Below are 10,886 nucleotides of genomic sequence, written 5' to 3' on the forward strand. Positions count from 1 at the left end.
CTGGACTAGGCTACTGTTAAAAGGCAACCCTTAGCCAGTTTCAGTTTTTTCAATTTAACAGCTCAAATGTTCCAACTGGAAAAACATTATGACACCTTTTTTTCTACTTGTAGTCTAAGAGCCAGACTGTTCAGCCAGGGAGCTACTGGCATTCACAGAAACATTCAACAACATGCCTAGACTGAAAATCTGCTTATAAATGACAAAAAGAAAAGTATTTGTAATTATAACGGATAAGTCACTATCATGTTGTTTACACAATTCTAAAATTTTGAGATGCATACTTTTATTTGACACTGTCATTTTAAATTGACATGTATGTACATTCAGTGACTTACAGCTTATTAAAAAAATAGCATAAGTAAATAATGTCTGTCAATTTTACCGTACACTTCAGAATCAAATCAGTAACAAGAGAAAAAAATAAATCTACAACCAGCAACCTATATATATATATATGGCTCCTACACTTAGGGTCAGTCAATTTACTTCAATGGCAATGTACAGGTACTTTTCTGTGCCATTAAAGTGAAATAATTGAACATAAATATAGGAGCCTGATAAAAACGCTCATTTTAGATGAACATTTCAGACAGCACTTTAGGAGGAATTTGCATCTGAACTCTTCAAATATATATATATATATATATATATATATATATATATATATATATATATATATATATATATACATATATATATGACAGAGTCAGACAGTAATTCAAATCTCTGGATGGAAGCAACAAGACATTTTTTAGAGCATTACAAATGTGCTGAAGGCCCAGAATGTGAAATTACAGACATCTGGTATTTGCCCTCCCATTGATTCCTGAAAAAAATATGGCAGTAGGGCAGATCTGTTAAAACTCTCATTGCTTCCTTTTATTCTCCTTATAATGAAGCCAGTTCTTGTGTCAGTCGCTCTTTCTCTTCCTGGAGTTTGATGATACTGTGTTTATTCAGTTCCAGACGGTCCTCCAGCCACTGCAGCAGCGGGCCGCTTATGGCCGACATCTGACTGCACAGGTTTTTAGTGAACACTGAGAAACACACACACACACACACACACACACACAAATACAAAACATTACCAAAGAACAACTGTAGAAAAGGTTCTACATTTTACAAACTTCAAATTTGTGAAATGAGGTGAGTTCCACACTGTACACACACAAAAAATATATATTTTAAAAATAATACATTGACAAATTATCTTTCATTTCCTTCACTTTTGCATTATGAATCGACTGATCTCTGCAATTTGCATGTAGAATGTGTTTGATCGATCTTATTTACAAATCTACAGCTGCGTCATGCTGAAGAGATGTTCATTTTAGTGCAAATAAAATAAGTAAATAAAATAAACAGCTCTGATTTTATTTACCCAAAGTCTAAACTCATCTAAAATGCTTACATTGCTGCCATCCAAGCAATACTACGTCCTTCAGCAGATACAGAGTAGATTTTAGAATGACATTACCTGATCCATTATGTATCTTTGTGATTGGATCCAGATGAGATAAACTGAAATATTGGTGCAAAAAAAATTAAATAATCTGAAACATATCTACAAAGAAATGTAGCCATGGATTATTATGAATGAATACAAATAATCTGAAACAAGGAATACCTGTGAATCCTTCTGTATGTATCCTGTTCTTCTTGACAGAGGATCCTGGGTAATTCCACGGCAGACTCTAGACATACTTTCCCAATGGCTTCATGTGGGATTACATGGATGGGGATCTCAATCCGTTCATACCTTGTCATAAGAAAGGAATTCAATAAAACCCTGACACAGAAGACCTCGATTTAAAGCAGTTAAAGCAATTAATGAGTGATCAGATAAGTAAAACATACACACTTAATAAACTAGTGATCTTATGCTTAAATGCTTGAAATTAGTTTTGAAGGAAAAAAAGTAAATTATGTCTATGCATAATGTATGGAGTTGCAAATCTTTATTTTTAAATGAAAAGAACATTATTTACTCTGAGCCTTTCTGGGCTTGTACTGACTGGAAGCAGGTGTACAGAACTCTACCAGTCTACAAGAAAAACAGAACAAAAATCATGGTAAAAACGTGACAATATAGTAACTAAAAGAAAGATTTTGAGCTTAACCTACCTTAGTGTTTTTATCTTCTATAAAGCATGAGAAGATGAGGCCAACGAAACCCTGATCCATCATCTGATACATTGCTTGAGTCCTAACATCTGTATAATGTGAGGACAATTGCAATGTATTCAAACAAAATGAAGATATAATGCACACTTCCATGCATTCATTAGAAATTTTAAAACTAACCAACATGTGATGGCCACACAGTGATGTGTGGATGAGAGTGGTACCAGCCCACAACCCTCATGGGACGTCCCGTCATCTCAGCCAACCTGTGCCTCATATTAAGAAAATGTGCTAAAACAGCATCAAGGATTACACTTTATTATAAACGTCATTAAGAAGTCATTTTCAAACATTACATAGTGCTTCCAATCAGTAAATATGTATTAATATAGAAATATAATGAGGTCCAAATGCCTGAAACCACTAGTCAATTAGTGCAAAGCATAAACTGGATTTTGTATTTTAGATTTTTATTCATTCTGTACAACCCCATTTCCAGAAAAGTTGGGAAATTTTGTAAATAATGGTTAAAAAGAAATAGAAATAACAGATTCTTGTTTTAAATGCATTTCACAAAATGCCCAATTTTTGGGGAAAAATTGGGCTGTACGAAAACAGAGCCGGCCCAGGGCACAAGTGAACTAAGAGGATGCTCAGGGCCCCTGTGGCCACCAGGGGGCCCAAGAGTACATAAAATGACAGCTTGTTTGTCTTTTTTTGTGATGCATTATGTCAATGGACAACAGTAATTATACAAAAGGTAGGGTCTCTTCTTGTTTTTGGGAAGTTCATGTTTAATTAAACTTACGTAAATAGTCACATCTCAATATATTACAAAATAATATTTTACTAGTTAGTCATTGATGAAAGTTTTTGTCTTCTGTGTTAAAAAATATGTATGTTATGTATTTTTGTAATAAAAATAAGCTTCTGTTTCATAAATGTACTGATAACAGCTTAGCATTATTTACCTTAACCTACCCTTCGGGGTCTTTGCTACGATATTCCAGTATCATTATGCCTCAATTAGTTATAGATTAAGAGTTGTTGGTTTATTAGATGTACAAATGGCTTCCTGATGTGTTCAATAATTTATGTTGTTAAAACATTTTGCAACATGATTTTGTTGTACAATTTTCATGGTAATGCAATGTTTTAATATAAAATTGGGTTTCAAATGATTCATTTTGAGATTTTAAGTTTTCAAGTGATATATAATTTCTGATTAATTCTAAAGTGTGATTCTAAAGAGGCAACAAAGAAGACTTTTTTTGACAAAGGTCAGAACTCCTGATATGATGTAGGTTTTTGTGGCGCACTCTTGCCATAAATTAATCTATTACTTTTCCTACATAATCTTTTACAAAAAAAGATTGGTAAAATATCAATTTAGGAGTCTTAGACCTTTTCAACGATATATATAGTTGATATGTCATGATTAGATTAGGATTTAATTGTAATATATGAAGTAAACATAGGGGGCCCACCAAGGGGCCATGTGGCAGTTAACAGGTTAAAGTGCATTTAACTCCTGAACACTCTTGTTTGTCTGCTACTGTTATAATTAAAGATCGTAAAAAGGTAAAAACATGCCAAGCAGACATTGGTATGAGGTAAGCAACACAGCTACAACAACAGCAACAAAGAATTGATCATGGTTGTGTTAGATTTATAGTAAGTTAGTGTGCCAAGAAGCAGTCGTATCGGCGGCACGAGTCGCATTCTGCTCCGGGGCTGGTGAAAGGATATCTCTGCTTCAGTAGAGGCGGCTGACAGCTGCTCGGGGGAAATCTCCACTCGGTCTTTCCTCTTGTCTGACCGACGCAGAATTATGACAGAATGAATGTGCACAATGCGGTTTGTGTCCACCTGACGGAAAAACGATATTTACAGTTTCATGACCGCACCTGTTATCGATCACGCACAGTTACACAAAACAACACTTCATAAACAAACAAACAAAAACATTCAGACCTCGCCGATGCAGAGCCCCATTACTTCCTCTTTCTCCGTGCTCAGAGCGTGATTCATACAGACTAGAAATGCGTCTGACTCTAAATGTACAGCGCTCACTGCCATTATATGAAGTACCATCAAACAACTAACGTTAGTGTTTTTCTCTCTGATTTGTTTGTTTATCACTGTACAGAACTTCCACATCAGCAAAGCGCATGCGCTACACTCAATTCCTTCCGACAGGAAACGGGAGGGGGAAAAATCACATGGCATTCAGTTTATCTACGGTGCCCGAGAAAGCACATGTTAGGATTTCCTTAGTTTTGTGTGATAGTGTGTGTGTGTACCAACTTAACCATATTTGTGGAACTAATTTATACTCAAAAGTGAAATCACCAAAAACCTCCATTTGGGGACGTCCTCATTTGAAAAACTGCTGAAAATAAAATTATAATTTATTTTCTATTGTCTTCTCTTCCAGCTTGGTGTTCATATTCAGTTCTCTCTTCACAGCAGTTCAGTCAGTGTATTACTCCGGGATATTGGTTTGTTTTAACTCAGAGGGAGTGTCAGACACATTAAAAAAGTTAACAGCTTAAGTCATTTGTGGATTAATGCGTATTAGAGATGCGAACCGTTTAAAATTATTCAGTTCAATTTGGTGAACTGGTTCAAAAAGATCCTGTTACATCGATTGATTCATTCGTGAACCGGATATCACAAACTGCTCTGTTTTTAACTCTCTCACAACAGACACAGAAGAGAAGACAATGCTGAATAAAGTTGTAGTTTTTGCTGTTTTGGACCCAAATGTATTTTCGATGCTTCAAAAAATTCTAACTGACCCTCTGATGTCACATGGACTACTTTGATGATGTTTTTCTTACCTTTCTGGACATGGACAGTATACTGTACACACAGCTTCAATGAAGGGACTGAGAGCTCTCGGACTAAATCTAAAATATCTTAAACTGTGTTCTGAAGATGAACGGAGGTCTCATGGGTTTGGAACAACATGAGGGTAAGTTATTAATGACATCATTTTGCTATTTGGGCGAACCATCCCTTTAATGTACGAACTGCAGTGGGTTTGTGAGTTGATAAAAAAAAAACTAATAATTAATTATATAATAGAAAGGTAAAATAAATGGAAACAGTTCACCTGCATGTCAGTGTGACCATTAAGCAACATTAAACTGTAAACGTGTGAATGTTAACAACACATTTATCAAACTGCCCTTGAGAAAAATAACCATGGTGTTATTAAAGTTAAACTGTAGTAACCCATGGTTTTTTGGTGTGTTGACTACCATTTATATAATCACAGATTTACTAGAAATACCATGGTTAAACTATGGTTAAAATAGAAAAACCATGGTTAATTTGTGGTTACCATAGTTTAACTATAGTAACCATGTTTTTTTTTTTTTTTTTTTTTTTTTTATTTGTAGTAAAATGGTTAATTTTAGTAAGTTTCCTCAGAGATATAAATGTTATGTCAGATGGGTTTAACTGACAAATGTGTTTGGGAATCCCTTCATTGCAGACTAAATAAACATAAAATAACAGCAATGACTTTAGCTACACGCCCTAAAGACTTCCTGGTTTTAAATATTTTCGTCCAGACAAAATATATAAATATCGTCGGCAGTCAAAGTCTAAAAAAGGTCAAACCAAACCGAAAGAATAATTGCAATCATGATAAAGATTAAAAGATGAGGCGTTTTCCAACCGGACGACATTTAGAGTCGCACAGTCAGCAGCACGCCGGTGACGTCGGTGTTCATGTGTTTACAAAAAGTGACAGCTTGCACTGGATTTATTTTATTCCTCCGAACTGCATCTCGGCTCTACGTATCTTAAAATAAAATGCCACAGAAAGATCCCTGTCAAAAACAGGCTTGTGCCATACAGAAATGTTTACAAGGTAGCTTTGTGGTATCAATGTTGTTAACCTTGCTTTACTTGAATATTGCGGAGCTTTTCGTTTTTAAGCAGTTTGACCTTCTGATGACTTCTTATGTGTTTTTAACAGCCAACAAATACATCGAAAGTCTTTGTGAGGATGTGATTCGAGACATGAAGAAGTGTTGTGAAGTCCACGCAGGAGAAAACTCTGTCTGCTGCTCTGGATTTATCAAGGAACACACATCTACAGACACAAAGACGATCCTTTAATAGAAAGATACACAGCATGCATGTATATGTGCTGCAAGAGATCAGAGGAGACTTTCAAGGACATGTGGAATAGATATTCACCAAAGAGTCTCTTGTAACTTTAATTAAATCAAGCTGCCTCTGGCTGTCACTGTTTATTCAACAGTTTAGTGAGAATAATATGCATTCAACATTTAGTGTCCATCAGAGTGACCTTCTTGGTTTCATGTTCAAAACACAAAGGCCTCGTAAGGACAGCTGTATGAAATGCAGATTACAAAATGGAACAGAAACTGGAATATTTCTAGCATGATGTGCTGAGCATTAGCTGTAATTTAGGGAAATAGATTAGATGTATTAAATGAATATCAAAACAAAGATGAGACAAAAAGGCAAACCAGAATTGTTTAAATCCTGATTGTCTATTTACTGGGAACTTTTCTGTCATTATTGAATAAAATTACAACTTTTATCGACCCCTTGGTCTTTGGAGTAATGTCCAGATTTAGTACAGAAATAGCTTAAGTTTGAACATCAGGGTTTAACAGCACTTAGCTTAGTCAGCATGACATAAAGCCAAAAGGTTAGATAGGGATTTTAAAGGACATTTTCAAATGTTTCAACTATTTACATGTTTAAATAGGCTAACTTTTCAAGTCTTGGTTCGTGCAAAATTAATATTAGCAACATTTTCAAATAAACAAAAAAATTAACCAGGGCTTAAAGTACAAACTAAAAACAATGCACAATCCAAAAACTGAAACCATACATTCTAGCATTGATATACGTTTCCTATATATAGATATAGACATCTTAAGAATCAAATCTTGATCTGATAAAGGAGTGATGAGTTAAATACAAGCTGCAATATCACACAGAAGCTGTAATCTGATGTTAGATGACATCCTCGGAGTATAAGACATTACAATGAGAGATCCTATGAAGCCAGACCAAGCAGAAATCCACCAGCAAAGCCTCCTGTGAGAACAATGTTTTTCTTGACAAATACTTGCACCTGCGTGGAGAGAGAGAGAGAACGTTTAAATTAATTCAGACACAATGGGCAACAGCACACTTCTCATTCCAGTGAATTCAGAGTTTTACGCTTAAATTTGGTAAACTTGAACAGGACAGAAAAGTTACCTCACATCAGATTATTTCTGATGTGTGTGTGTGTGTGTGTGTGTGTGTGTGTGTGTGTGTGTGTGTGTGTGTGTGTGTGTGTGGTGCATGTTGCGAGTCTGACTGGCAGTTGAGGGAAAAAAAGATGCACATACTATATTCTCCATTCAGTTTCATTGTGAATTGTTTTCTCAATGCTGTAAATAAGCAAATGTACACTATCCAATACCATGATATGCCATAACTGTGGTATACTCTATCTGAGATACAATGAGTGTGTGTTTTGAACACACGAGGAAACAGAATATTACAATTACATAAATGCATAAATTATAAAAGTGTTTCTTACCTCATTAATTTTGGTCCTCACTTCTTTAGGAGGCTCTGAATTCAGCTTCAGCTGCTTCTTTGCCTTGTTCACGTCTTGCTCGACTCGTTTCCAGTCTACTTTAATGTAGCCTGTGTGATGAGCAATCTGAAAGCGCATCATAGATGGCTTATATCTTTAAACAATCATAAATAATATATCTCTTCCCCATCTCTTACATCTTTATTTGACCCTCTAACTTTAACACTCACTATTCTAATTCTATTCTATCTTTCTAATATTTTTGTATTCTATTTTCTTTTAATTTATTATGCAATTATGTATATGTGTGTAGATATATATATATATATATATATATATATATATATATATATGTGTGTGTGTATGTGTGTGTGTGTAGTAATATAGTAGCTTGCACTATTATTTATCTATTCTATCTGTTTTGTTTTTATTTATTATATTATTTAAACGCCCATGCTACATGTACTGTGTTTAAGCTAACTGCGACTTGTTACAGCACTTATAACAAGTCGCATTGCTCTTTTGTTGTTTTTGATTACCGTATTTTTCGGACTATAAGTCGCACCTGAGTATAAGTAGCATCAGCCCAAAAATACATCATGATGAGGAAAAAAACATATAAGTCGCATTTATTTAGAACCAATAGTAAACATTACCATCTACATCCGCGAGAGGGCGCTCTATGTCTTCAGTGTAGACTACTGGAGCAGTGAGCAGCATGGAGCGCCCTCTCGCGGCTGGAGACAGTAATGTTTTCTATTGGTTCATTTCTCTAGGTTCATTTCTCTCGGTTCATGTCAAATTAATTTTGATAAATAAGTGGGACCTGACTATAAGTCACAGGACCAGCCAAACTATGAAAAAAAACTTCCACTGTCCTCCAAGTCGCTTTGGATAAAAGTGTCTGCTAAATGACTAAATGTAAATGTAAATAATATACACTCTCAACATATTGTTGCTAAGCACTTGGCTTTTACAGGTTTTACTATTTACCTGGAGCAAAAAGAAGCCTCCTCCTACAGCTGATGCTGCAAGCTTCCCAACTTTCTGAAACAAGTACCCTGCACACCTGAGAAAAACACAAGCGTCAGCTGTTTGGCTAAACTCTACTCCGCATCAGTGTTCACACACTACTAACCAGCCGCTCACTCCTCCAATGGCCAGCTGTGTTGCAACGGAGTACTTCTCCGCAGCGGCTCCAGAGTTATTTTTGCCGAACATCTTGTTCCACCAGCGTTGTTTCTTGACATGCTCTGCCAGCTCCATCACGTCAAAGGTTTCCGTGTCTGTCACAACACAGTAATAGTCATTTTATAAAACATGTTTAAATGAATCCTGAGTAACTTAAGGCTTTTTCATCCCACGAAAGGGTGACAATTGTTAGCAAGAAATTATTTATCAAAAGTGATACATCATTTGTCATGCAGGACAGTAATACTGTATAAAAGACTCTCCACAATAAAGAAAAGCAAAAGTCTCTTTGATTTTGAGCACATATGTTCCTTATATATTATTACTTAAACAAAAAAAAAAACTGTTGTTATTATTATTAAAAAAATATATTATTAATGTATTTATTTAGTAAAATGGCTATACAAAACCACTTTGTGAGGAATGCATTTCTTTTATATTGTGTCGTACCTGAAGGCATAGAAGCAAGTTTACAGTAAGCATGAAATCTGTGTTAATTTACTGCTGGCGGTAGAAACCCTGGCTGATGCAACACAAGGTCAAGGAGGAAAGCTGTTAGAAAAACAAGCTGATTAAACGCAGTGCTGCTGTACTCCATCCAGTAGTAGTCCGCATCTTTACATCACAACCCTGACTAATGACGTAACCTTACAGGACTCCAGACATAAGCCAGACACAGAAATAGCACACTACTGCAGCCAAGAGACTCGCTTTCAGACACATCTGAAGTAAAGAGACGCGAGTAAGAGACTCACACCGTGTCTGTATCCTGCTAATAATACAAAGCCTGCTCTCTTCTTCATACTGTGGATCTCCAGAAATACTTCTGTGGATTGTGTTTGTGCGTGCAAGTGAAGGTTTCTCTGCCCTCTTTAAAAGATGTTGGTTTTATTATACATTGTATTTATTAAATTTGTACATTTCACATTCATGAATGCAAGTTTACAAAAGGCATATTGATTAGTAATATCCTATGGAAATGGAAATGTATGTATAACATATTTCTCTGTAAAAAGATGCTTATGTACTGTCTCTTCTTTTAACCTTTTTTTATTATTATTTATTTTATTTTTTACTGTTCCTTTTCTGTTGAGGCTTGTAAAATGTTTGGCACTGTACATGATACTTGTTGACGATACAACATTAAAAAAAGGTTTGCTGTTTACTAGTCACATCCAAGGCTTTTCTAACGTTAATCACATGTAAAGGCTAATATGACTCATGTCACAAACATGAACTGGTTCTGCATGTGACATTCCGTGCTTTGCTAGTGTGCGAATTAGCGTATTAAATGTTATATAATTGAGAGAATCTCTCTTCATCGTTTAAATATGATGCATTTTAATGTAAGTTACACTGTGCTGCACACTGAAGGACGTGTGTTTATATTCGTGTAATCCTAATTCATCATCTCTGAAGGTGCTTTCGCGACAAGTTTGTTTATTATAACGTAAAACTGAAAACTGGGTCATGTGCAACCTTATTTAAACATATATTAAGTGATAGAAAACAAGAAAAAACGGGGCTTACCCTTCTCTGACATTTTCCTTGCGTGTTTTCTATCCGGAAGATAATGTTCGTGCGCATCCTCTGTGTCAAGTGAACTTCACAGTGGGCGTGGCTTAGACCGATCGGCGTTTGATATCAAATAGCGCGAGAGCGATTCCAAAGCATAAGGAGCGTCTGTTCTCGCGGTATTTCAACATTACACGCCGATCAGTCTCAGTAGGCGTGAAAAGTTTTTTTTTTGGGGGGGGTGCGTGACGGATGATTTGATATGTCATAAATTAGGAAGTAACCTCATAATTATTTATACATCACAAGTAATATATATATATATATATATATATATATATATATATATATATATATATATATATATATATATATATATATATATATATATATATATATATATATATGTGTGTGTGTGTGTGTGTGTGTGTATATATGTATGTATGTATGTTTGTATGTATACCAGTTC

The 10,886-nt window shown here is 35.3% G+C and overlaps 3 protein-coding genes across 4 annotated transcripts; 1 reads left to right on the top strand and 2 right to left on the bottom strand.

The window, feature by feature from the left end:
- Window positions 1-261: 261 nt before the first annotated feature.
- On the bottom strand, window positions 262-4,327 carry LOC127942365 (lys-63-specific deubiquitinase BRCC36-like). Its single transcript, XM_052538072.1, has 8 exons — window positions 4,102-4,327; window positions 3,876-3,996; window positions 2,308-2,394; window positions 2,128-2,216; window positions 1,992-2,047; window positions 1,631-1,762; window positions 1,481-1,524; window positions 262-1,040 (listed from the first exon to the last, which is right to left on the bottom strand). The coding sequence occupies exons 1-8, from the start codon at window positions 4,285-4,287 to the stop codon at window positions 892-894; spliced, it is 864 nt and encodes a 287-aa protein (XP_052394032.1). The 5' UTR covers window positions 4,288-4,327; the 3' UTR covers window positions 262-891.
- Window positions 4,328-5,819: 1,492 nt separating this feature from the next.
- On the top strand, window positions 5,820-6,716 carry cmc4 (C-x(9)-C motif containing 4 homolog (S. cerevisiae)). The gene is made up of 2 exons (XM_052537870.1): window positions 5,820-6,010; window positions 6,119-6,716. Exons 1-2 carry the CDS (start codon window positions 5,953-5,955, stop codon window positions 6,259-6,261), a joined length of 201 nt encoding a protein of 66 aa, XP_052393830.1. The 5' UTR covers window positions 5,820-5,952; the 3' UTR covers window positions 6,262-6,716.
- Window positions 6,237-10,548, bottom strand: LOC127942203 (FUN14 domain-containing protein 2). 2 transcript variants are annotated; one of them, XM_052537868.1, is made up of 5 exons: window positions 10,433-10,548; window positions 8,850-8,997; window positions 8,705-8,780; window positions 7,712-7,837; window positions 6,237-7,255 (listed from the first exon to the last, which is right to left on the bottom strand). In XM_052537868.1, exons 1-5 carry the CDS (start codon window positions 10,443-10,445, stop codon window positions 7,178-7,180), a joined length of 441 nt encoding a protein of 146 aa, XP_052393828.1. In that variant the 5' UTR covers window positions 10,446-10,548; the 3' UTR covers window positions 6,237-7,177. The 2 variants fall into 2 exon arrangements, with proteins under 2 accessions (XP_052393828.1, XP_052393829.1); XM_052537869.1 differs by lacking the exon at window positions 10,433-10,548 and adding an exon at window positions 9,353-9,455.
- Between the last annotated feature and the right edge of the window lie 338 nt (window positions 10,549-10,886).

Source organism: Carassius gibelio, chromosome A21 (genome assembly GCF_023724105.1).
Source record: "Carassius gibelio isolate Cgi1373 ecotype wild population from Czech Republic chromosome A21, carGib1.2-hapl.c, whole genome shotgun sequence".
NCBI classification, from domain to species: Eukaryota; Metazoa; Chordata; class Actinopteri; order Cypriniformes; family Cyprinidae; genus Carassius; species Carassius gibelio.